Source organism: Xenopus laevis, chromosome 4S (assembly GCF_017654675.1).
Source record: "Xenopus laevis strain J_2021 chromosome 4S, Xenopus_laevis_v10.1, whole genome shotgun sequence".
Taxonomy (NCBI): domain Eukaryota; kingdom Metazoa; phylum Chordata; class Amphibia; order Anura; family Pipidae; genus Xenopus; species Xenopus laevis.
The window spans coordinates 19,753,201-19,781,154 of NC_054378.1; the positions used below are offsets into that span (position 1 = coordinate 19,753,201).

The window sequence follows — 27,954 nt, forward strand, 5'->3', positions numbered from 1 at the left end:
GCTCAGTTACAATATGTTGCACATGTTTAGGGTTTTATTGCACCTTCTTTGCTTACACCTTGCCCTGTCCCCCTGCAAAACTGAATATGAAAAAACTGGCAACCTCATTCAAATCTACTCTGCCCTTGGATCAGAGTGGGCAAAACAATAGTTGTCATCAGTGTTAGTGACCCCAGTGACTTCTAATATCCTTATCATTTACAGTAGGGGGTACATTATCCCTTATAATATACACGAGTGATACTCAGAGTTCCCTGCATAACTCAGCCTGCAGCCTTGTGCCTTTATATGGTCACAGAACCCCTCAGTGACATCTAATATCCTTATCATTTACAGTAGGGGGTACATTATCCCTTATAATACATGAGTGATACTCAGAGTTCCCTGTATAACTCTTCCTTCAGCCTTGTGCCTGTATATTGTCACATCAGCACCCAGAATACCTTGGTACAAGTTTAAATTAGGGATGCACCGAATCCAGGATTCGGGATCCAGCCAGTATTCTGACTTTTTCAGCAGGATTCGGATTCGGCCGAATCCTTCTGCCTGGCCGAACCGAATCCTAATCTGCATATGCAAATTAGGGGTGGGGGAGAGAAATCATGTGACTTTTTGTCACAAAACAAGGAAGTAAAAAATGTTTTCCCCTTCCCACCACTAATTTGCATATGCAAATTCAGGTTCGGTTTGGTATTCGGCCAAATCTTTCGCAAAGGATTCGGGGGTTTGGCCGAATCCAAAATAGTGGATTCGGTGCATCACTAGTTTTTTCCCATGTACAGAAATGTAGGTGTTTCTATATCCCAGAATGCTCAGTGTGTGACAGGTGCATATGCAGATGTTTTCATTATGGAGAGATCTCCCGAGGCTGGCCATTGGGCCTGGACTGGTCACCTGTGGGTTTGGACAAATGCCCGTTGGCCGCTTGTTTTCTAGTTTTAGAAATGTAAATGACCTTTCACTAACAGACACCCATAGCTAAGCTGATGCCTGTATTTTAGTGCACATGCAGGTGCTATATCTAGTATAGGTAAATTTAAAACAACTGGACTTGCTGAGTAATCAATGAAGATGTTTCACTACTCATCCGAGCAGCTTCTTCATATTCTATAAGTATAGGACCACTAATCCAATGAAAAGAATAGCAATGATAGAAACCGGGGTGACATACTTGTTGTAAGGGCCAGATAGGGTGTATAATACTGCTGGGGATTCTATGCTAATGGGCCCCCACTTGGTCCAGGAAATAGAGCTCTATTTCTATAATAAACAGTAGTTGCAGGTAACCTTGGGGTTGAAAATATTTATCATACTCGTGAATACATGGGCTGCTTTGATACTTTTTCCTCCCAGTCCGGCACTGCTGGCCGTCTCTAGGTCATACAGTCCTTGAACAGAAACACTTTCCATCTTCCATCCCTTCAATCTCCATCGGATCAGGGCTGCGTTTCGGTGATTGATCGCGTGTCAGTGAAGTTACCAACAGGCCGTGAGCAAGTCGTTTTCTCCTTTTATTCATCTAAACATCAATAGCAACATCACAACGAGAGCAAAGCAATCAGAGCGCAGCACCCGTGAATTACATTTCTCCGACCTAATGATGGGAGATTTATTTAGCTCTCACTAATACATTTATCCCAACCAATCAGGGCTGGACTGGCAATGCTCCTCTCTGGTGCCTGAACTAAATGGCACCATGTACCTTCATAGCGTGTGAGCTTGCTGTCCCTCGGCTACTGGCATCACTGAATGCAGCATGTCTGGCATTGGAGGCATTGGCTAGCCCCACTTGTGGACATAAAATGGCTGGAGGAAGTCTCACAAATTAAGTTCTTATGGCATTCATTCTCCAGTAGCTATTCCACTGGGGAGGACACCTCTGCTATCCACCTGGCATGCCCAAGATCAGGGGTCCCCAGCCATTTTTACTCTTGAGCATTCAAATATAAAAAGATTTGGGGAGCAACACATGCATGAAAAAAGTTCTAAAGGCTGTGATTGGCAACTGGTAGCCCTTTATGGGTTGTCAGCCTGTAGGAGGCCATACAGCCAGTTCTTATGCAACCAAAACGTGCTTCCGAGCCAGGAATTAAAAAATAAGCACCTGCTTTGAGGCCAGTGGGAGCAACATCCAAGTGGTTGGTAAGCAACATGTTGATCATGAGCTACTGGTTGGGGATCACTGCCCTAGATATACCCCCTGCCCTTATATGTACCTCTGCAAATCTCTGGTTGGCAGTCTGTGCTCTTAAAAGATAAGTAAACCTTTAAAGAGTGAATGTAAAATTGACAAGGGGGCGATTCTAAGCACTTTTGTGATTTACACTATTTACTTTCCTTTAATTCCAAGATATTAAGGGATACAAGTACTGTTAATATAAATTAATTTTGTTCCAACAGCGCCACCTGCTGGTCAGTTTCCCACCAGTCTGACCCCCAAGTAGTCAAGGAAGTTGTCAGGAGAAAAAAAGAGGCTGCTCTAATGTTGTCCTGCTTAGGAATAAAATTAGAAACCTTTCTCACATCTTTCCTAAGCAGAAGAACATCAGAGCAGCTTCTTTTTTCTTATTCCTTTTAATACCACATGTATCCCTTAAAGGGATGATTTACCTTTAAGTTAATTGTTATTATGTTATAGAATGACCAATTCTAAGCAACTTTTCAATTGGTTATTTGCCTTTTTCTTCTGGCTCTTTGCAGCTTTCCAAACTGATAACGAAGCCACCAAAAAAAAGCTCCTTTTCTCTTTCCTTTGCAGAGTCTTACAGGCCCAAAGGTTCCATCTCTTAAGATCAACTTAACCTACATGTAGGGCACATTAACTTATATTCCTTTCATTCATATCCTAGACATTTTAAATGTCAAGGCCCCCCCCCTCTACAACTCTGGTGCATTTGAGACCATCCACAAGTCACTGAATCGGCCCCCTGCAGGCAGATACTTCCCATGGCGTCCAGAGCACAGAGAATAGAGTTCTTCTAACATTGGTTCATGAGTTTCCAAACCAGTAATGTTCTTGTAAATCTCCAATAAACAGAGCTAATTCCATTTGTCTGACTCTCAGTTCTGCATTTGCATTTATAATGTGATATTGGCACCAAATGGCCCGTTCCCCCTCTCCAACAGCCGGCCCATAAACCCGACAATGGGATGGGAGACACTAAACATTGTTGTCAATGGCTCACATAAAGCAGAGTAACATCAACATTTCCTATTGACTCCTGGCTGACTCTTCGGGAGCCGCTGTGACTGTCTGATCAGCAAACTGCCAACAAGCTGCGGGGTTTATTAATAAAGCTGTGCAGTCCTGAACAGGAAAATTAGCGCCGTTTCTTTTCTATCTCACATCAAATCATTCCAAGCAAGTGATTTCTCTGACTTACAGTATTAATGGAAATTTCACAGTGGGACATGAAACATTTTGAAGGCTCATATTAAGGGTAAATTGATTTATTTCTCAAATAACGGCTGCGCTTTGATGCTTTTTATTCCCTTTCACTGGATTAAGAGCGGCAATAACTGATTTAAAGGGAAAGTAACCCATATCATTATTGATGTTATTTGTCTGTTGGAACTGTCTTTAAGGGGGGGGGGGTTCCAGGGGGTGGAATATATATTTAAACTGCAACTATAAAAGCAGCCTCTAGAGCAGGGGTTCCCGACTCCCCAACCTTTTTTTACCCGTGAACCACATTCAAATGTAAAAAGAGTTGGGGAGCAAAACAAGCATAAACAAAGTTCCTTGGGGTTCTAAATAAAGAATATGATTGGCTGTTTGATAGCCCCTATATGAACTGACAATCTACAGGAGACTCTGTTTGGCAGTACAACGGGTTTTTATGCAACCAAAACTTCAGTCCCAACCAGGAATTAAAAAATAAGCACTTGCCTAGAAGCCACTGACAATAACCAAGGGCTTGGTGAGCAATATGTTGCTCACGAGCCACTGGTTGGGGATCACTGCCCTAGAGGCTCAATTCAAGGATGGGACTAGTAATAGGTATATTAGGGAGAGATGGTGCCTATAGTAACAGTGGGATAATAGTCTCTGGGAAGGGAGTGTGACTGTGGGATAGCAGGTATAGTAGGGAGAGATGGTGCCTATAGTAACAGTGGATAATAGTCTCTGGGAAGGAAGTGTGACTGTGGGATAGCAGGTATAGTAGAGAGAGATGGTGCCTATAGTAACAGTGGGGATAATAGTCTCTGGGAAGGGAGTGTGACTGTGGGATAGCAGGTATAGTAGAGAGAGATGGTGCCTATAGTAACAGTGGGGATAATAGTCTCTGGGAAGGGAGTGTGACTGTGGAATAACAGGTATAGTAGAGAGAGATGGTGCCTATAGTAACAGTGGGATAATAGTCTCTGGGAAGGGAGTGTGACTGTGGGATAGCAGGTATATTAGGGAGAGATGGTGTCTATAGTAACAGTGGGATAATAGTCTCTGGGAAGGGAGTGTGACTGTGGGATAGCAGGTATAGTAGGGAGAGATGGTGTCTATAGTAACAGTGGGATAATAGTCTCTGGGAAGGGACTGTGACTGTGGGATAGCAGGTATAGTAGGGAGAGATGGTACCTATAGTAACAGTGGATAATAGTCTCTGGGAAGGGAGTGTGACTGTGGGATAGCAGGTATAGTAGAGAGAGATGGTGCCTATAGTAACAGTGGGGATAATAGTCTCTGGGAAGGGAGTGTGACTGTGGGATAGCAGGTATAGTAGAGAGAGATGGTGCCTATAGTAACAGTGGGGATAATAGTCTCTGGGAAGGGAGTGTGACTGTGGAATAACAGGTATAGTAGAGAGAGATGGTGCCTATAGTAACAGTGGGATAGTAGTCTCTGGCAAGGGAGTGTGACTGTGGGATAGCAGGTATAGTAGGGAGAGATGGTGTCTATAGTAACAGTGGGGATAATAGTCTCTGGGAAGGGAGTGTGGCTGTGGGATAGCAGGTATAGTAGGGAGAGATGGTGTCTATAGTAACAGTGGGATAATCTCTAGGAAGGGAGTGTGACTGTGGGATAGCAGGTATAGTAGTGAGAGATGGTGCCTATAGTCAGGGCCGCCATCAGGGGGGGACAGGGGGGACAAGCGTACCGGGCCCGGGCATGAAGGGGGGCCCGCAGCGCTGCATTTTTTTGAAGATCCGGGCCCCCCTTACGAGCGCCCAAGCCGTACGTCTTGCCTCTTCAGTGCCGAATGCGGAAGTGCCGAAAAGCCGAAGCCGATGCGACGAAAAGACCCGAAGTCACGGAAAAAGCCGAAGTCACGAAGTCACGAAGCGCCGAAAAGACCCGAAGTCACGAAAACAGCCGAAGCCGAAGTCCTGAAGCAGCGCAAAGACCCGAAGTCACGAAAACAGCCGAAGCCGAAGTCCTGAAGCGGTGAAAAGACCCGAAGTCACGAAAGGAGGCGAAGTTGAAGTACTGAAGCCATGAGTTCAATTCTACTGAGCACCAGTTTGTGGTTTTTTTTTTTTTTTAATCCCCTGGCCACCAATGTATTATTTTAATATTCTATAGGCCCCTGCCACCAATCTTTTTTTTAAAACTTTTGTTTTTGGGGCCCCAATTTTTTTTTAACTCGTAAGGGGCCCCTTGCCACCATTGTTTTTTTTTGGGGTTTTTTTTTAAAAAAAAATTAATTTTCTTTTTGGTGGCCCCAAATTTTTTAACTTGTAAGGGGGCCCCTGCCACCAGTTTTTTTTTTTTTTTCAAAAAAAAATTATTTTTTTTAAAATTTTTTTTGGGGCCCCAATTTGTTTTTAACTTGTAAGGGGGCCCCTGCCACCATTTTTTTTTTTTTCAAAAAAATTTTTTTTTCTCCAAATTTTTTTTGGGGCCCCAATTTGTTTTTAACTTATAAGGGGGCCCCTGCCGCCAATGTTTTTTTTTTTTTTCAAAAAAAAATTAATTTTTTTCAAATTTTTTTTTGGGGCCCCAATTTGTTTTTAACTTATAAGGGGGCCCCCTGCCGCCAATGTTTTTTTTTTTTTTCAAAAAAAAATTAAATTTTTTTCAAATTTTTTTTTGGGGGCCCCAATTTGTTTTTAACTTAGAAGGGGGCCCCTGCCACCAATGTTTGTTTATTTTTTAGTTTTTTTTACATTTTTTTTTGTTTGGTGCCCCAAGTTTTTTTTAACAGGGGGCCCCTGCCACCAATGTTTTTAAAAAAAAAAAAAATTTAATTTTTTTTTTTTTGGGGCCCCAATTTTTTTTATAAGGGGGCCCTGACCATCAATAGCTTTTTACAACTTGTGTGGGGGGGGGGGTTACTTTTTTAGCGCTGATGTCTGTGTGGTCTTTTAACTGCGATGTGGGCGGGATATGGGGCGGAGCTTGGTCGTCAGTGTGGGCGGGGCCCAGGGGGCCCCAAAAATTTTGTTGTACGGGGCCCCGTGATTTCTAATGGCGGCCCTGCCTATAGTAACAGTGGATAATAGTCTCTGGGAAGGGAGTGTGACTGTGGGATAGCAGGTATAGTAGGGAGAGATGGTGCCTATAGTAACAGTGGATAATAGTCTCTGGGAAGGGAGTGTGACTGTGGGATAGCAGGTATAGTAGGGAGAGATGGTGTCTATAGTAGCAGTGGGATAATAGTCTCCAGGAAGGGACTTGTTATGTCGGAGGGACAAGCAGTAGATATCTCATCTCTAATAATTCCTAAATGCATTAAAATGATCTCCTACGCTATACGGATCAAATGATTGGTTTCATCTAAATTAATGCCGTTAATTAGTCTCAAAGTGAGCACTTCATGTCCATGTTTGGTAATTGCTGCTCGTAAGTTTTTTCTGTATCTGAATCGCTGGGAAATGATGATTAATAGATACAGACCCAGCGGTGCTGAATGTTCTTGCAGCCTAGGAAAACATACATTTAGAACATTTATTTTATTTAATTCAACATGACTTGTCCAACTTCAACTCCCCACATAGCTGATTGATGTTACTTTCCACCCTCGCTGTATATCATCATGATGCAGAATATAAGAGCCCAGGCAGCATGAATTAAACAGGCCAGTAATCAATATTCTCATTAAATCCTCTGATATCCAGGCTTAGATGGTGCAACCAATGGCACAGGGAGTGTACAATTTGTTTTCCTAATTAAATCCCCGGACAGGCCATGCTTGTATGAACTTGGCAGCAGAAGGGCATTAATTATTTGTTACAATAATTACTTGTTACATTGCTAAATTGATATCATAGTAACATAGTAAGTTAGGTTGAAAAAAAAAGATACACATACATCAAGTTCAACCTTTACACTCTATTTTAACCTTCTTAACTGCTAGTTAATCCAGAGGAAGGCAAAAAACCCCATCTGAAGCCTCTCCAAAATGGCAATCGGATTAGTCCCTGGATCAACTTGTACTATGAGCTATCTTCCATAAGCCTGTATTCCTTATTTGCTAAACACCATCCAACCCCTTTTTAAAGCTATCTAATGTATCAGCCTGTACCACTGATTCAGGGAGAGAATTCCACATCTTCACAGCTCTCACTGTTAAAAACCCCTTCCCAATATTTATGCGGAACCTCTTTTCTTCAGAATGGGTGACCTTGTGTCAGCTGGAAAGACCTATAGGTAAATAAAGCATTAGAGAGATTATTATATGATCCCATTATATATTTATACATAGTTATCAAATCACCCCATAAATGCCTCTTCTCCAGCGTGAACATCCCCAATTTGGCCTGTCATTCCTTATACTGTAGCTAAGATTTTCAATATCTTTTACCAGCTTAGTTGCCCTTCTCTGTACCCTCTCTAATACAATAATGTCCAGTTTGATCACTGGAGACCAAAACTGTACGGCATATTCTAGATGGGGCCTTACCAGTGCTCTATACAGTGGAAGAATGTCCACTTAGTCCTGTGAATCTATGCCCCTTTCAGTGCAGCTAAGACGTGAGCCTGGGAACTCAGACTCCTTTATTGTATACACTAAAGAAAAGAACAGATTTAGCTCATTTGCCATTTCTGTATCTGTTACAACCATACTGGTACCATTAAAGGAGCAATACTCTCAACCCCCATCTTTTTACTATTAATATACTTAAACTTTTTGGGATTAGTCTTAAGGTGGCCATACATGGAGAGATCCGCTCGTTTGGCGATGTCGCCAAACGAGCGGATCTCCCTCCGATATGCCCACCTTGAGGTGGGCAATATCGGGCTGATCTGATCGTGGGCCCTAGGGCCCAACGATCGGATCCTAACGATGCCCAAACGGGCGGTCGGATCGCGGGACCGCATCAACGAATAGATGCGGCGGCGATCCGACTGGATTTTCGGCCAGATCTCAATCGGTGAAGCCCGTCGGGGGCCCCATACACGGGCCAATAAGCTGCCGACACGGTCTGTCGGCAGCTTTTATCGGCCCGTGTATGGCCACCTTTAGCCTCCATCGCTATGCACTCTTCATTTCCTTTCTTCTGGACTACTGTTTTACAACATTTATTATAGTGTTTATATTCATTAAATGCAGCCTCTGTCCCCACAGACTTGTAGTTTTTAAATGCCTTTCTTTTCTATTAACTTCTTTACCTCTATATTAAGCCACATAGGGTGATTCTTAGAGCTTCTACATTTACACCTTAAGGAATAAAAGGAGTTGGTCTGTCCAGGGTAACAACTGCCAATGCCCCTTTTGGCACTGATAGGGAATCAGCAGGACTCTGCCTGTCCAATCTATTCTCAAAACTATGGGGTTAATATTAAGTTGTCCCTTTGCTGTTATAATTGCCTCTGTGCTTCTGGGAAGGTTCCAACTAGTTGTTGGAACATTGCTGCTGGGAGTTTCTTCTATTCAGCCACAAGAGCATTAGTGAGGTTGGGCACTGATGTTGGGGATCAGGCTCACAGTCGGGTTCCATCCCATAGGGGTTCAATTGGGTTGCCCCTTCTTTTGGTGCTGTAACTGCCCGGTGCTTCTGGGAAAGTTTCCACCAGATGTTGGAACATTGTTGCTGGGATTTGCTCCCATTCAGCCACAAGAACAAAATTGAGGTTGGGCTCTGATGTTGGGGATCAGGCTCACAGTTGGGGTTCCATCCCACAGGTGTTCAATTGTGTTGCCCCTCCTTTTGCTGCGATAACTGCCCCAGTGTTTCTGGGAAGGTTCCCAATAGATGTTGGAACATTGTTGCTGGGGATTGCTTCCAGTCATCCACAAGAGCATTAGTGAGCTTGGGCACTGATGTTGGTGTCACAGTCGGGGTTTCAATTCATCCCACAGGGGTCCAGTTGGGTTGAGGGTTCTGTACAGTCAGGTTCTTCTCATCTCAGCAAACCCATTCTGTATGGACGTGGCTCTGTGCATGGGGGCATTATTGTGCTGGAACTGGGAAGGGCCCCCAATCTGTTCCACAAAGTAGGAGGTTTATCTGGAACCAGGGGCCCGAGCCATGGAACCATCCCCAGCGTTTCCATGCTTTGTCAGAAGAATTTGGTGGCCTTTATGTAGATGGAAAGAATAGTAGCAACTGTTTCTGGTTCCCTTTAGGTGTGGCAGTGTGGGGGAAGTGTAGAGGTTATGCCCTGCTCAAGGATTGCCCATATAGAAAGGGCTCACAAACCCTACACAGAAGACCTGGCTCTTCACGTCCGGAGGAACGCTCTGAGAATGGCCGAAGTCTGGATGGATGAGTTTAAGAGTCACGTCTACATGGCTTGGAACATTCCTCAGGAGGTAAGGAACCATAGCCACCTTGTTTTATCCATTGATTCCTTCTCATTGTTGAGGGGATGGCACAGTGGGGAGTGAGTAGCTCAAAAACATGGTGGCAAAAACCAGGTGACTATCGACTGACAGGTGATTCCAACATAAGTCAATGGTTGCTGTTGAGGTGGAAGCTTTGGGTTTCTTAGAACTTCTGGATAGGGTTGGGGCAGGAAAAGCTCAAGAAGATCTGATTATAGACCAGTTATAGTAACTGCAGGAAGGAATGAATATTTTGGACTTGTTTATTGTGGGTAAGTGTATAAGGGATTGGAAAGTAGGGCATTCAATGATGATGGAACAGAATCCCTCTCTCACTCTTGATAAGTGACCCTGATGTTCTTGTGGTTCTGCTCCATCAGGATTCGGGCATTGACATTGGAGACATCTCCAGCAGGAAGGCCCTGAGGAAGAAGCTACAGTGTAAGACCTTCCGGTGGTACCTTGTCACCGTATATCCAGAGATGAGAACCTACACAGACATCATTGCCTATGGGGTGGTGAGCCTGCACTTTTCATTATCTGTAAAGGGGGCCCTTCTGTACATGTCGCTGCCTTCTTTCAGCCCAAGTCAATGGTCTCTGTACACAAGGTCTGCCTTCTGGTGCTAAGGTGCCTGTAATAGTCAAGACAATGGCAGCACACGTTGATTTTCTCTTGGTTAATTGAGCCAACTCAATGCTAAATGAGGTGATATAAACGCTCCATTATTTAGGCCATAAAGGTAATGGGTTTATGCATGAGAAGAACAGGACTGGGAAGGGAATGAATGGGGCGACTTCCAATCCCTGCAGAGACTTAATTCAGACACAGACACCCAGGGAGAACTTCCCCGTCCCCTGGAACATTCTGAACTGTAATTAGATTGCCAGCATTAGGTAAAAAGGTTATATCACCCTATCCACACCGGGTACAGATCTAATGCCTTGTACTGACAATTATATTTACAGCAAACAGAGGCAATAGACTTGTTACTGTAAGGTGCCTGGTTACAGGGATGTTATACAGATAACTTTTTTTTTTTTTTTTCATTTTTGCAATAACGATTTTTCCTGCCAAGTACAACAGGGTTACTCCCGTGTCTGAGCAGTCATCATATATATATATATATATATATATATATATATATATATATATATATATAGTTAGTCAAATACAAGAGTCCTCTGCACTCAACCCATTATCAATATATTTAAGACAGCGACATTTTGTGGCATACTGCTACTAAAAAATGCCTTACCCTTTAAACAAAACAGGGATTGTTTGTCCATATATTACAATATATTTAAGCTGGCCAACTACGTCAAAGTCATCCCATATCTGGCCAGTCCTATGCTCAATTTTATCTGATTCATTAAGAATTCTATTGCTTCATTATACATTTTACAAAGGGACTAGGTTTTACCTGCAACTTACTTGCTGCTTTCAAAGTAAAACTCACAAACTTGGCTGCCCTTTTATTAGACACGAGTGGGATCACCTGACTATAGCTGGGAAGGGTGGGAGCTACATCATGGAGCTGGTCACTGCTCCTGTATAAACTATAACAAACAAGGGAAAGTTGTGCTCACCACTATTTTTTAAAAACCATTAGGCGGGGGTGCAATGAGGCTGTGACCACAAAATACATACAGACAAATACAAGAGTCCTCTGCACTCAACCCATTATCAATATATTTAAGACAGCGACATTTTGTGCATACTGCTACTAAAAAATGCCTTACCCTTTAAACAAAACAGGGATTGTTTGTCCATATATTGCATTATATATATATATATATATATATATATATATATATATATATATATATATATATATATATACTCAAGAAAAATGCTGCTGCACACCAGGATTTCTTGAAAAAAGTTAATCCTTTATTTGATCGACGTTTCGGTCCTCACCATGGACCTTTATCAAGATGCACCAACAGACAAGTGAAAATAATTTATAGACTCACCCACCATACACCCACCACCAAACCACGCCCCTGTTGCAGGTGTGTGAATTATTCATTAAGTGAACCTTCAATCAACTGGCATGTGATTTCCAAAAAATTTTTGGTCTGTAAGAAAATACAAAATATACAATATTGTATACATAATTTAAAGTGCTATATATAAAAAACTGGTAAAATGTTAAAAAACATATAAAGCATGTTATATAAATGTTAAAAAAAACAATCGCGGTGACAATAAATATCTATTCAAAGAAGGCTATAATATAAGACTTAAATTTCGTAATAACTTATATATCAACTGTTTCTATCTGTTATCAAGGAAAGGAGTAAAAGAGCAGTATTCATTTAATCCTCGTGGGGCCACAGTGTCCAATGTTTTTATCCAATAAACTTCTTTTTGTAGTAACATACGGTCCCAGTCACCTCCCCTACTCGGTTCAGGTACTGAATCGATGCCCATAAATCTCAAAGTGGGCAATCTATGGCCTTTCAACAAAAAGTGTTTGGATAGGGGAAGGTCTGAGTTACCTGACTCGAATGCTCTTTTGATAGAGGACCTATGATTTCCCATTCTCTCTCTCAAAGTGTTCTGAGTTTTACCAACATATGTTAAACCACAAGGACAAGTTATGATATAAATGACATGTGTGGTTGTACAGGTGATTCGATGTTTTATGTGAAATTCTTTACCAGAATGAGGATGACGAAAAGATTTCCCTGGTGTCATGTTTCTACATGTGGTGCACCCTGCACATTTATAGCAGCCCTTCTTAAGTGCATTCCAAACACTGTTATTTGATTCATAACACTTAACTGGATCTGTCTTCATTAAAAGATCCCTTAAGTTAGGGCCCCGCTTAAAACCCCACATTGGTCTCCCTGTCAGGGACTTTGACAATTTTTTATTGCTCTGTATAGTGGGCCAATGTTTGTCCACAATGGTTTTAATTACAGTTGAACCTGAAGTATAACGTGAAGCCAAAATAAAACGATTTTGTGTAGTAGAGTCATTTTTATTAAGCTGGGTGCCCTCTCGTTCTATATATTCACGTGCTTGGGACAAAGACCTAGATAGAACAGAGTGGTCATAACCTCGCTGTTTAAAGCGTTCAAAGGTTTCTTGCAATTGGATTTCACATGTATCACCATCAGAATTATTCCGCATAGTACGGAGAAATTGTGAAAATGGAACAGATGCCTTAGCACTGGGTGGATGAAAGCTAGTTGAGTATAACAAGGTATTTCTATCAGTAGGCTTACGATATAATCTAAAGCCCAATCCTCTATCCCTTCTGTATATTTCTACATCTGATTTGGTTTTACCTGATGAGCCTATTGTTTTAGCTACTCTTGATGTTTGTAGTTTGTACACCATAATCCCTCATCAGTAGGGTATTGAAGCAGTACGTTGGGCGTTACTGAATTCTGCTGTTTATGATGGTCCTCCCATTGATTTTATATGCCAGTTACTTGAATTAACTTTGAAATTCAATTATTTTCGGTTTGAAAAACAGTATTATTTACAGAAGACAGGCACATCAATGGGTGCTTCGATGGCTCCGGCCTATGCCAATTGCTATATGGCCCATTACGAACAGCAGAATATTGTGACTAAATACAGTGATTCTCTTTTAATGTATAAACGTTTCATAGACGATATACTGATGGCGAGGGAATGAATCTGGATTGATAGACATGGTTGAAAATCTTAATAAGCTTGCGTGTCCCGTTAGATTGACAGTCACACACAGTACACAACAGATCCAATTTCTTGATGTAGAAATATACAGAAGGGATAGAGGATTGGGCTTTAGATTATATCGTAAGCCTACTGATAGAAATACCTTGTTATACTCAACTAGCTTTCATCCACCCAGTGCTAAAGCATCTGTTCCATTTTCACAATTTCTCCGTACTATGCCGAATAATTCTGATCGTGATACATGTGAAATCCAATTGCAAGAAACCTTTGAACGCTTTAAACAGCGAGGTTATGACCACTCTGTTCTATCTAGGTCTTTGTCCCAAGCACGTGAATATATAGAACGAGAAGGCACCCAGCTTAATAAAAATGACTCTACTACACAAAATCGTTTTATTTTGACTTCACGTTATACTTCAGGTTCAACTGTAATTAAAACCATTGTGGACAAACATTGGCCCACTATACAGAGCGATAAAAAATTGTCCAAGTCCCTGACAGGGAGACCAATGTGGGGTTTTAAGCGGGGCCCTAACTTAAGGGATCTTTTAATGAAGACAGATCCAGTTAAGTGTTATGAATCAAATAACAGTGTTTGGAATACACTTAAGAAGGGCTGCTTTAAATGCGCAGGGTGCACCACATGTAGAAACATGACACCAGGGAAATCTTTTCGTCATCCTCATTCTGGTAAAGAATTTCACATAAAACATCGAATCACCTGTACAACCACACATGTCATTTATATCATAACTTGTCCTTGTGGTTTAACATATGTTGGTAAAACTCAGAACACTTTGAGAGAGAGAATGGGAAATCATAGGTCCTCTATCAAAAGAGCATTCGAGTCAGGTAACTCAGACCTTCCCCTATCCAAACACTTTTTGTTGAAAGGCCATAGATTGCCCACTTTGAGATTTATGGGCATCAATTCAGTACCTGAACCGAGTAGGGGAGGTGACTGGGACCGTATGTTACTACAAAAAGAAGTTTATTGGATAAAAACATTGGACACTGTGGCCCCACGAGGATTAAATGAATACTGCTCTTTTACTCCTTTCCTTGATAACAGATAGAAACAGTTGATATATAAGTTATTACGAAATTTAAGTCTTATATTATAGCCTTCTTTGAATAGATATTTATTGTCACCGCGATTGTTTTTTAACATTTATATAACATGCTTTATATGTTTTTTAACATTTTACCAGTTTTTTTATATATAGCACTTTAAATTATGTATACAATATTGTATATTTTGTATTTTCTTACAGACCAAAAATTTTTTGGAAATCACATGCCAGTTGATTGAAGGTTCACTTAATGAATAATTCACACACCTGCAACAGGGGCGTGGTTTGGTGGTGGGTGTATGGTGGGTGAGTCTATAAATTATTTTCACTTGTCTGTTGATGCATCTTGATAAAGGTCCATGGTGAGGACCGAAACGTCGATCAAATAAAGGATTAACTTTTTTCACAAAATCCTGGTGTGCAGCAGCATTTTTCTTGAGTGAATATTGCATTCCTGTATTGCACCCAGGTATGTAACTCCTTATGTGTGTGCCCTAGCCTTCCATTGCATATATATATATATAGGAGGAGAAAGTAAATGGGGTTAGGTAGTAGAGAGACAAATGGGGGAGAGGAGAAATAAAGAAGGGGAGAGAAGAGGGAGGATGCGTTAGAAAAGGAAAGGAGAGGGGATGAGCAGGGGCATGACTACGGAGGAAGCAGACCCTGCAATTTGTATACAATTTCAGTAAATGTTGGTAAAACAGGTCAATCTCTAGACATGGGGGCCTGAAAATTTTTTTGCTGTGGGGCCCAGTAATATCTAGTTACACTGCTGGATGAGAGACTGAAAGAGAGAAGGAAAGGGGGTTAGGGAGTAGAGAGACAAATGGGGAGAATAAATATAGAAGGGGGAGAGAAGAGGGAGGATGGGGGAGAGTAAGGCCAAACTCTTGGTGAGAGAAAAGGAAATGAGAGGGGGTGAGAGAGAGAAGACAAAGTTCTTTTCGGCAGTCACATTTGCATGTGGAATTGAGAAATATTAAATAATTCATGATGTAAATGTTTGGGGAGACAGAGACATTAACAGCTCAAACTTTTTGCAATCTGTTTGGCCCCACGGTGGGTTGAGCCGAGATCCCAGCGGCCCTTTATCTATGAGCGACCAGATGCTTTTCCCTTTCATACTCCTCCCTATGTCTCTTTCCTCATTCCTGTTCTTCATCTGCGTCTCTCTCTCTTTTATTTCAGCTGCAGAATTCCATAAAAACAGAACTTTGCCTTGATCAGGGGCCAGACACGGACAATATTCCGATTGTCTACATCTGCCATGGAATGACGCCGCAGGTATGTCCCGCTGTCTCCATTGTGTGCACCTGTGCTCCATGTGTGATGCGGTGATTGAGATGTATCGGCTTTATGAACAGGGTTTTGCCTTAAACCAGAACTAAAGCACAGTATATCCACTATATATCCACATTACATGGCAGCATAGTACAGTCAGTCTGCATCAGAATGGATTCATAATCAGACCTGTAGCATCAGCTTCTATGAAATATGTGACCTCCCTTTCCGCTATAGGGTTGAGGATTACCCACGCTCCCTAAGCTTAGTTTCCCAACAGCAGCCCACTGAGCATGTGCAGTGCCACTGACTCACAAAAGATGACTAACAAGATCCAAGATGGGGAGCTGCTGGCGCATTTAAATGGACAAAGCTCTGGAAGACTTTAAGAAATTTCTGATCCACCATAAGCATAATTAATAGTTAAAAAGATAAGGAAACGCCGTATATTCCTGTTCCCTGACTGAGAGGCATAAGGCAGCAAATCCTAGAGAAACAACTCTCCTAATTATTTTTTTTTTCTGGAGAAATGACTTTTAGCAGCTAATAAGCACCAAGCCTTTTGTTGAGCAGAGACGTGACATTCATTAAAGCCTCTTCTTCTCCATCCAATAACGCGACTCCCAAAGGGCTACACAAACTGTTTATTCAGGGAAATGGATTGCTGCGCCCACAGCTCCGGAAACCTAGAACTCTTTCTGTATAGTGTTCCTGGCAGCTGCAGGGGGGCCCAGGAGGTACAGGGAGCCCCATGAGGCCCTAATAATGAGCAGTTTTGACATATAATGGTAAAACATGACAATAACTTGATATTTTGGGGGCCCTAACATTAATTTGTTGTGGGGCCAAACAAAATCTAGTTACACCACTGGTTTACTTTATATTGATGATGGGGGGGGGGCCACCTTTCCAAACTGTGGCCCAGAATAATTCTGCATTCCTGTGCAATATACTGTACCAAGAGTGAGGCTGTGCCAGGAGACTGAATAGGGGGATTACGCCGACGGAGTCGCCTGCTGTGATAAAAAAAATGATTCAAAAAGGAAAATCCTCGGCGCATAAATAATTGAAGTAAGTGAATAATTAGAGCACAATGCAAAGAGCTTTCGTCTTTTATCCGCACAAATTGGTTAGACGGAAGGAAAATAAATGCAATAAAAACTTATCAACAGCGGTGCGGATTTAATTCCGTCTCACGGGGGGGGGGGTATTTGATTATGTCTTGGAACAAGACAGCAGCATCAAAGTCGTTGGTGTAACTAGAGTGTTCCAGGGCCCCACTGCAAAAAAACTTTTAGAGGGCGCAGGCGCCCTCCAATACCCATCCTCCTGCCTATTTCCTGTCCTGCCTCCACCCCGCCCAATTCCTGCCTCCGCCCCACTCTACCTCCGGTTACTCCTGCCTGACTTGCGTCCCCCTTCCTCGCCACAGGTAAGAGAGTGGCTGGGGTGGAGGCTATAGAGGAAGCAGACCCCACAATCTGGGGAACCCACAGACCCCCTGATGGGTCTGCTTCCTCTGTAGTTACGCCACTGATCAAAGTGGCCCCAGTGCTGGAGCAAAAGGTTGTTTGGCCATGCCTTCCTACAGGACAGGTGAAGCCACTCCCAGTCACACTGCCACGCCCCTATATTAATAAAACCCCTCCCACCTTCTAATAATACCCATGGCGGAAATGCCATAACCCTGTACCTTCTACTGGATCCGTAAAGGGGTTGTTCACCTTTAAATTAACTTTTAGTATGATGTAGAGAGGGATATTCTGAGACAATTTGCAGTTGGTTTTCATTTTTTATTATTTGTGGTTTTTGAGTTATTTAACTTTTAATTCAGCAACTCTCCAGTTTGCCAATTGGTTTTTAGGTTCCAAATTCCCCCAGCAACCATGCACTGGTTTGAATAAGAGACTGGAAAATGAATAGGAGAGGGACCAAAAAGAAAGATGAGGGATAAAAATAAATTTGTAGTTTCACAGAGCATGTTAATTTGAAACACCTATAACAAATAAATAATAAAGAACAATTGAAGAGTTGCTTAGAATTAGCTATTCTATAACATACTAAAAGTTAACTTTTAGTTACCTCCCCTTTAATATAGGGCGAGGGGCAAAGCGCAGATGTTGTTGCCCTAGATGTAGTAGATACTGTAAATGCCTGGGCACCAAGGGGCCAGTGAGCAGAATCCGAAAGGCTCATTTATGAATGCAAGCACCAATTTTTAAGCGCACAAAGGGGTTACACTGCATTTTGGGTAAAAACACGGCCATTTGCACCCACTTTGCACTGTGTTAGTAACAAGCCGTCTAGGTAACACTCAGAACTGTACAATACATTGTCAGAACTAACATCAGAGCAGAGGAATGTCCTTGACATTGGCCTGATTTTTTCTTTACCATTTCTTGGAACGGAACCAAGAGCCTTTGTAGCAATTTTCTTTTTTTTTCGTGCACCGAAAAGGTTCTGTTTGTTTTTTTTCCACTTTTATCCTTTAAAGGGCAATTTGTCACTGAAACGTCCTTAATGTGTGTTGTTTCACTTCTGAGAGCCTGAGGGAGACGTTTGTTTCAAGTGCCAGAGAGGAGAACAAATGAGACTGGATCAGAGAACAGAATCTGGGACATGAAAGTGCAGTAATTGAATAATGTTATGAAAATACAAAAATAAGTCTCCTTGTGCCGGAACAAGATCTGTAACAGTATTTACTGCATTATCCATCTGACCTGGGCTTTCCAAGGTTGAATAGATGGGGGGCACATGAGAAATGGGGGGGGGCATCAGAAAATGGTAGTTGTGAAAAATAGACAGAAGAGAATCTATTGCTGTGGTTTATTATACTTTTTGAGTGTCTATTTGTGCTTCAATAGTAGAGATTATTGTAGTCACCTTTCAGTTGCCAGTAGTCACTGTGCCACTTATTGCCGGGAGTCACTGTGCCATTTATTGCCGGGAGTCACTGTGCCATTTAATGCCGGGAGTCACTGTGCCATTTATTGCCTGGAGTCACTGTGACATTTATTGCCGGGAGTCACTGTGCCATTTATTGCCGGGAGTCACTGTGCCATTTATTGCCGGGAGTCACTGTGCCATTTAATGCCGGGAGTCACTGTGCCATTTATTGCCTGGAGTCACTGTGACATTTATTGCCGGGAGTCACTGTGCCATTTATTGCCGGGAGTCACTGTGCCATTTATTGCCGGGAGTCACTGTGCCATTTATTGCCGGGAGTCACTGTGCCATTTATTGGCGGGAGTCATTGTGCCATTTATTGCCGGGAGTCACTGTGCCATTTATTGCCTGGAGTCACTGTGCCATTTATTGCCGGGAGTCACTGTGCCATTTATTGCCGGGAGTCACTGTGCCATTTATTGCCTGGAGTCACTGTGACATTTATTGCCGGGAGTCACTGTGCCATTTATTGCCGGGAGTCACTGTGCCATTTATTGCCCGGAGTCACTGTGTCACTTATTGCCAGGAGTCACTGTGCCATTTATTGCCGGGAGTCACTGTGCCATTTATTGCCGGGAGTCACTGTGCCATTTATTGCCGGGAGTCACTGTGCCATTTATTGCCCGGAGTCACTGTGTCACTTATTGCCAGGAGTCACTGTACCATTTATTGCGCGGAATCACTGTGTCACTTATTGCCGGGAGTCACTGTGCCATTTATTGCCGGGAGTCACTGTGCCATTTATTGCCTGGAGTCAATGTGACATTTAAAAAATATTTATAGCCCCTATTTTTTTGGTCTTGCATGGGGGAGTATATTCTAGTACTCTTAAAGACTCTCTGTGGTTCTTCTCTGGCAAAGCACAGCAGTTCTGACTTGCTTTATGGTGTTGAGATTGTAGCAATACATTATTTGTCTCATACAGAATGTCTCATTTTTGATAAAATTGGTGCTCGTTTCTTTTGCTCACGAAACTGCTGCGTAATTGCCATTTTCCTCTCACAATTCTGCAGGATTTTCCCATTCCGAAACCATCACAGTCCTAAAGGTTATTCCCACAATGCAAAGCGTCACTTTAATCATCTGCTAATGAGGTGGCCAGGAGCAACTGCATGGCACGGATATATCCGTTATACACAACATTTTCATTGGTGTTCGCATGGTTTTCAAATTATTAGCCTTTGTAGTCTGCATCCGGTTGTCAGGGTCACTGATCCCAGCAACAAAAAGTACATTGTGCACCTGACCTGCCATAAAGCAATGGCCGGCTTGCTGATGGGGCAGTAGGGAAGCATAAGACATTTTGCCATATCCCCTATTAGTTGGGACCTTAATCCTCCTGCATTGCCAAGGGACCCCAATACAAAGAAGGGACACTTGCAGCCTCTCCCCTTGCAGAGGTGTCGGGTCTTATAAGGAAGGGAGACAAATCAATCAGTGGATTGAAGTACAAACACTGGGGAGTCAGAAGGGATGGATCACCCAAGAGATCATCAGTCTCATGCCAAGTCCCCCATTGGACCCATGCGCATACAGCGACTAGATCAGCTGCCTTTTAACCCTTAGTTGCATGCAGTGCACTTTGCTTCCAAGCTAATTGTGCAGAGCTGTTCTAAACTCATAGTCAGTGAAGCCTGATACAGTTTGAATAGTCAGAACCAGCAGTGCAGAAACTAGAAAGGGACAGGCAGATACAACTTTCTGCTTTGGCTGTTAGAACATATATTTCGGGGTGCTGATGGGCTGCTATGTGTGTTGCAGAGCGTTTACTACACCAGCAACCAGCAGCTGCACGTGGGGAACCTCAATCCAACCTTAGACGACGATGACAACCGGTGCCTGGTGGATGTGAACAGTCGGCCGCGGCTCATCGAGTGCAACTACGCCAAAGCCAAGCGCATGAAGCTCTACTGGGACTTTAACCAGGTACCTCCCCTCTGGGCTCTAATGCTGGGTGGTAGGGTTGCCACCTTTTCTAGGGCCGGAAAATGGGCAGGGGGGCACCCGGCCGATGCCGTTGGAGGTGGGGCAGGGCCGGTGATGTTGGAGGCAGGGTTGGTGACATTCTGGGCAGGACTTAAAACTTAACGATCAGCGATTGGCTGATCACCATGTCATTATTTTCGATGTCCTGTCCGGATTTCCTAATTTTGACAGGACAGCCCTTCCAAATACCAGGTCAAATCCAGGCGGCCAAATTTAAACCTTACTTTGATTGTTACCCTCCCAGCTCAGACCTGTGCCCCTTTTTCTTGCTCCCGTTTCCCCTATTCATAATTCATTATTTTCCATTGGGGCAAAATATTACAGGACCTGCCAACAAGGGGACACAGGTACTGGTGGGGTAATAATTGGAGCCCCCTTTAAGTTAACATTTAGTATGTTATAGAATGGCTAATTCTAAGCAACTTTTCAATTGGTCTTCATTTATTCTTTTTTTTTTTATATAGTTTTTTTAATTATTTGCCGCCTTCTTCTTCTGACTCTTTCCAGCTTTCAAATAGGGGTCACTGACCCCATCTAAAAACAAATGTTCTGTAAGGCTACACATTCATTGTCATTGCTACTTTTAATTACTCATCTTTCTATTCAGACCTCTCCTATTCATAGTCCAGCCTCTTCATTTAATCAATACATGGTTGATAGGGGAATTTGTACCCTAGCAACCAGATTGCTGAAACTGAAAACTGGAGAGCTGCTGAATAAAAAGCTAAAATAACTATAAATAAAACATAAATAGTAAAAAAATAAAAAAACAATTGTTAATTGGCTTGGACTATCGCTCTCTACATCATACCAAGAGTTAATTTAAAGGTGTACAACCCCTTTAATCAGGTTGTCAGTGCAGCTGATGGCACCGTCACAATTTGATGCCTATGATGAATTAAGACCTGATAGAAATAATTAAGGACGTGCTGGGTTTAACGGCCCTTCTTTGCCGGCCCGGTGCGAGAGGAGCCTTATTGTTGCACGCTGGAAGCCACATAACTAATGATCGTAATTGAGCCGAACTTGGATTAATTGCTGTTTTATGCTCCACTGAGTCTCTCTCTTTCCCTCCTATACGTTATGCTGCACTTGCACGTTATATATATATAGAGAGAGAGATGTAACTCTGTTAGGCCCTAACTAATCCAGTTGGAATAGAGCACAAGCATAGTTGCAGTTGTCATCAGGGACCCCATTTTACTTGTTGACCCACCAGGGGGCACAGGTCATAAGTGCCTAAGAATTGGGGTGCACTAAAGGGAGGGTCCTGCTTACATACTGATGGTGGCCCTGGCTATGGGTTATTAGGGCCTTCAACCCAAATATGGGCCCACAAATTACCTGGGTCCCCTGAGTAATGAGCCCTGCCAAATATAAAATTGGGCCCCAGTGAGCCAGTAATGCTTTTGTTGCTGAATGGAATCCAATTCCAATAGTCCAACATCTAGTGGGAACCTTCCCAGAAGCACCGGGGCAGTTATAGCAGCAAAGGGAGGAGCAACTTCATATTAATGTCCCTGGGTTGAGATATTAGGGGGCTGATGTCCCTATACTTTTATCCATATAGTTTACGACATTGATGTATTTAGGAGATGCCTGGCACTAAGTGGGCACAACTAAATAGAAATATTTCAGCGTGTTTTTTGGTCACTTCCCCTTTCAACAGGTCCTCGGCATTCTGAGGATTTCTCTTGCTCCCTCCATTCAGCCTCCAAAGCCACCGGCACTCTAATCCACAAGTCACGCCCCATTCTTCCAAAACCCAGCCCACAATCCACCTAAATCCCACCTACTCCCAAACTCATCCTCACCCCTTCATGACCCATGAACTGCACTTTAATGTCTCTGTGGGTCCCCTTGGACATGTGGCCCCTGACTGCAGCACCCCCTGTACCCCTTAATGCCAGCCCTGTATACAGACAAAGCTGCTTGTTCACTCTGAGCTGATGCATTAGTATATACACTGTATACATGATATTCATTTAAGTTATTAGTGGATCTGAACCCTATCGGAGGCTGTAGAGAAATGCCAGCCACTAATGTAAATAAAATCTTCCAGCGGCACCCAGCATGCACCCTCAGCCCCCTCTACAGCCAACAGGCAAATGGACAGCAGAGTTTGGTTTATATCCCCTTTAAATCTCCATTTATCACAAGACGTCAGCGACAGCAAAACATGACAGTAATTAGCACAAGTTACAACTAATAGACTTTCTATAAGGTCAGTCCCTTCAGTTACATCGTATTGAGCGACGATTGATTGGGCAGCCAAAGGGCAGAGATAGCGGGTGACGGGCACTTTCCCAATTGTTAATTCATTTGCAGAAATCTCTCTTGTATAATTCATGTATGGCAGCCAATCACAGGCTCACACTCCAGTTATCTGACCAATCAGCCCATGGGCCAAACAGCCGGATATTCTCCCACTTGGGCAACGTGAGTCTTGCAGGACGTTAATGGGATCCAGATGAAAGTTATTACATGGAAAGGTTGATAATTTATGAGTTTTGCACATTAATTCTCTTGGCAATAAAATAAAGATGAAACGCTGGAAGCTGATTTGCATAATGAAAAAGTAATTATTTATTTACCAGAATGAGATCTCTGCGCTTTCTGCCTGTGGAACGTGATACAGAGATGGACTGGAGAGGGTTTATAGCACATATATATATATATATATATATATATATATATATATATATATATATATATATATATATATATATATATATATATATATATTGCAGTGCAATATTTGGGGTGCATAACAGGCCGCTTGAATGGGAAGTGTGTTTATAGATGGAAGTGGATGTTGCCTTGATACTTCCAGGTATGTTTGTATAAGAGACATGGTGAATATATTCCATATATACATTGCAATGTTGGCACATACAGAATGAGGCGCCACAGATGGACCTTGTCCAGCCAGAGGCAGCAGTTCATAGAAAGGGACAGACACAATGACAGCTACACAGAACTATAAACCCAGTGAGAATTAGGAATGAATTGATATTGGGAAGTTGTATCAGGAGTCAGAGGCAGCAGTGCAGAGAGAAGAAAGGGACAGACACAATGACAGTTACACAGAACTATAAACCCATTGAGAATGAGGACTGAATGGATATTGGGAAGTTGTATCAGGAGTCAGAGGCAGCAGTGCAGAGAAGAGAAAGGGACAGACACAATGACAGCTACAAAGAACTATAAACCCAGTGAGAATTAGGAATGAATGGATATTGGGAAGTTGTATCAGGAGTCAGAGGCAGCAGTGCAGAGAAAGGGACAGACACAATGACAGCTAAACAGAATTATAAACCCAGTGAGAATTAGGAATGAATGGATATTGGGAAGTTGTATCAGGAGTCAGAGGCAGCAGTGCAGAGAATGAAGAATGAATGGGGAAGTTGTATCAGGAGTCAGAGACAGCAGTGTAGAGAATGAGGAATGAATGGATATTAGAAAGTGGCAGTGAATTTTATATTTAAAGAAACCAACAGGAAAGGCATCAGTTTGTCCCAATGAGATTTTCCAGGTACAATTACATTACAGTCGAATGAACACATTCAGCGGCAGGGACATGACACGTTGGGCACCAGTGATTCCTGATAGATAAGTTCTGAGCATTTGCAGCACTTGGCGCCTGATCCTCGGCGAAATGCGATCGCATGGTTTTGACTTTCATTATTTGTTAAGTTCTGAATCGGTCCCTGCTGGCCAATAAATTCCTGCGCCGGTATCCAGGGCTGCCGACCTCGTTCTCACAAGGACAGAACAATGGGATCAGCAGAGAGAAGCACAAAACAAGCTCAGATACATGTGCCCAGCCCATTGATAGTTTCTAGTGTAAATATCATTATTGAAAGTAACAATTCATTATCCCTTTATGTTCTCTGGTTCTGACTCTTGAAACAATGTAGCAGAAGTCAGTTCACCTCCGGATCTGCTGCATTGGTTCTTCAGTGATGTTGATGGGGCTCTCAGCTCATCTATGGCATTCCCCACGTTATTCACCTTGCTTACCAGCCAATCAGATGGCTTTCTCTTCCCGCACATTAAAACAAAGGCTTTTCCTTTGTTACATTAATTACAGTAACATGTGGGTTTGGGATAATTTGGGCTTATTTCAGTAAGATTTTCCTGTCTTTAAATAACATTTTTATCCAGAGGCAACCCGAGAGCCTGAATGGGAGGTGTTAATGGAGGAGTAAGAGAAGTAAGAGAATATGGTGGGATCTATCTTTAGCACTTACCTTCCCTGGGGATCTCAGGAACTTTCCTTCCTATTAATCCTCTTAGCACATTCCACTTACATTTCCCTCTGGCCGCTCTGTGTTTTCTCAGTTCTTATGGCTCATGGGGGGAGGGAATGACAATTGCATATTTATTTTTAACCTTGGACCCTACCTACAGCCCCCCAAGTTGTTTTAAACCCCCCAACAGTAACTGTCCCCTCCCCTAACCTTAAAATATCTGCAATCCTATTGGTAACCACATGTGCCCTTATTTAATTGCTACAAGGTTGAACACAGGATTCAGTGGACTCAGGGCTGCCATCCAGAGGGAACAGGGGGTACTGCAGTCAGGGACATAAAAATGTGACTCGCGAGGTGCAAAGGGGTGGGACTTGTGGAAGAGAGGATCATGGGTAATATATGTGGCTGGTGTGGATCTGAGGTGTGGTCTTTGATCCGCTTTTTCCAATGAAGTTCCATTCTACTTTTTGGCAGGACCCTCTGCACAGAGGCCTGAGTGACCAATAGGTTAACAATCAGATGGGGCTGTGATTCCTGATGGTGGCTGCTTATTCATTAGTCATCAGGGCACTACTCTGGCTTTGGGGCGCCCGTCCCATTAACCCTCACCCATATTACAAAGACCCTTATACTAAGCATTGACCCATTTTACTGAGGTGGATCCAAGAAAAAGAATATAGTTGTACCCCAGTCACCTAACCCTATCAGCACCAGTCAGGACAACCAACTACAGGATCTCAGACCACACCTGAGCTTTTGGACCAGAAACCCTACCTGGGGTCCTAACCCTAAACTCAACAGGGTAAATGATGGGAACACTCTTCTTGGTTTTCTATGTCACCCCCTTCCACAAGTATATATATATATAAAAATTAGATTGTTATTAAAAACACTTATTGACAATGGAGATACTACATGGGGGGATTGTTTGCTTGGTTGCTATAGGTTACAAGACTATTAGCTCCCTTTGATGGATATTATGGGTTCAGGTTCATTTATATCAATGCCTTTAATTACAGTAAATATATTTCAAGCACTAACTGTATTTTTTTTTTCTTTTGAAACCCAAGGGGGGTCCGATCCAAAACAAGAAGTCAAAGCGCTGCCTGGAACTTCTGGAAAACAGTGATAATGAGTTTGGATACCAGTTGGTCCTGCAGAACTGCAGTGGACAACGTTGGACGGTAACAAACTATCATAAAAACGTCATAATAACGACATAGTTGGGGTGCTCGGGGGCTGTCTTTAGGGGGTGCCGGGGCTTGAACGGCATTACATATAGTGCCGGCATGGAGAGGGGGCTGGTGAACCCAAACTGGAGCCCCCCAGTGCAGCACAGCCTACTTGGCACTCAGTGGGTTAAGGAGTAAATACTTGATTCCTTTGCTACCGTGTAGCAAACGTCAGACAGTTGCCTGCTGGATTTTTTTTATTGTATTATGGGTGAGTGCGAGGAAATGTTGTTGGGCTTTCGACTCTTGTTTTCCTACTTTTTTTCTCCAGGTTTTTAGAGGCGCCCAGTGTTGGTGATGGTGGGAAATACTGAAATATTTTGCAACTTGAAGTGTAAATAAATAACAAATGAAGCTATTTATAACAGACAATAAAGTTTTATGGATAAAATGAGTGATGCCGTTTATTTCAAAGGTTTTGATTGAAGCAATACAATCAGAGCCGGACTGGGAGTAAAAAGCAGCCCGGGCAAAAAAAAATCAAAGCAGCCCACATGAAAACACACAATGCTCTTTTATATTGTATATAGTGCATTTTTAAAGAACTACCCTCAACCTTCCTGTTGTATGGTAAATAGTACGGGGGGAATACCTATGCTGCCATAGTGTTATGGGATCTCTCTGTACAGACTATGAGCAAATTTAGGGGACTGTTCCTGCTGAATTGTACTTAGTACAGGGAATACCTATGCTGCCATAGTTTTATGGGATCTCTCTGTACAGGCTATGAGCAAACTTAGGGGACTGTTCCTGCTGAATTGTGCTGTGACTGTGCCCACTATGGAAGAAATATTTATAGATAGCTAAACATTTCTTTTAGCTGTTCCTAAAGCACAAATCTCATCATTCTGAGAAAAAAAAGACACTGAAGCAATTTAATTTATAAACCCCAAAAAACACAGTTGCAATACCTCCAGAAATCACATCAGATGTAAGAGTGTATAAATACCCAAAACTTCACAACAGAATGGCATAAATGCAATTTTTGCTAACAAGGAAAGGGTTAAAAATCCCAATGCAGTGGAATACATGTGATTTGTATCCTGACTTTGGCAGCATTCTTTCTGCACTGATAGTCTGGGGGGTGAATGTGCAGCACCAGCGTCTGCCATGCATCCTGCCTGTTAGAGTACTGGACAACACAGCAAACGTACACCCCCAGCCCCTCAGTCTGCTAAAGCCAGCAGCTATCCGGACAGAGAGAAACAAATAAAACAGATAGGGCCTCTGGGGTAGGATCTTTCTGAAGAAAGTGATCGGTTGAGATCACTGTTAGTGCACGCACAGCCAGGGAACATTTGGTGAGGGAGGAAGTGAGCACCTGGGCCGGTCTTACCAATAAGCACGTCCTTGCTATGGTTTGGTGCTGCCCCCATGTGCACGGGACCGATTGCCGGCACTGTGGGCACCCGTACACACACCCCCACCCTACTCTCTGCCTGTACCTGGAGCTTCTTGCTTCGTAGAAACAGGGAGGGAACCCTTGCATTTCCCTTGTTGATTGACGACGTCTCCCAGACCATCTGCTGGCCAATGAGAGGGGAGTGGCTCTGTGGCCTTGCCGTTTCCCTGACTGAAGGGCAATCACAGTAGAGAGGGAGGAACGCAACCACATTTAACTACACAAGCGGCCCATTTCACAAATTAATGGAGCAGCCCTTCGGGCATTTGCCCGCCCCGACAAATTGCCAGTCCAGGCCTGAATACAATGATGATCATATAGGATCTGTGAAGCCACTGGGACAGAATGCTCTGTTATACAGATAGCTAGAATCTCAGCTGCCATAAAGAA

The 27,954-nt window shown here is 42.8% G+C and overlaps 1 protein-coding gene across 1 annotated transcript in view; it reads left to right on the top strand.

Annotated features, from left to right (window-relative positions):
• galnt18.S (polypeptide N-acetylgalactosaminyltransferase 18 S homeolog) overlaps window positions 1-26,553 on the top strand; it is a 130,862-nt gene extending 104,309 nt beyond the window's left edge. The window contains exons 7-11 of the mRNA XM_018260306.2: window positions 9,510-9,695; window positions 10,088-10,225; window positions 15,650-15,745; window positions 20,450-20,614; window positions 26,001-26,553. Of these exons, the coding sequence (XP_018115795.1) occupies window positions 9,510-9,695; window positions 10,088-10,225; window positions 15,650-15,745; window positions 20,450-20,614; window positions 26,001-26,153 (738 nt within the window). The 3' untranslated portion in view covers window positions 26,154-26,553. The remainder of the gene's footprint in view (window positions 1-9,509; window positions 9,696-10,087; window positions 10,226-15,649; window positions 15,746-20,449; window positions 20,615-26,000) is intronic.
• The last annotated feature ends 1,401 nt before the right edge of the window (window positions 26,554-27,954 follow it).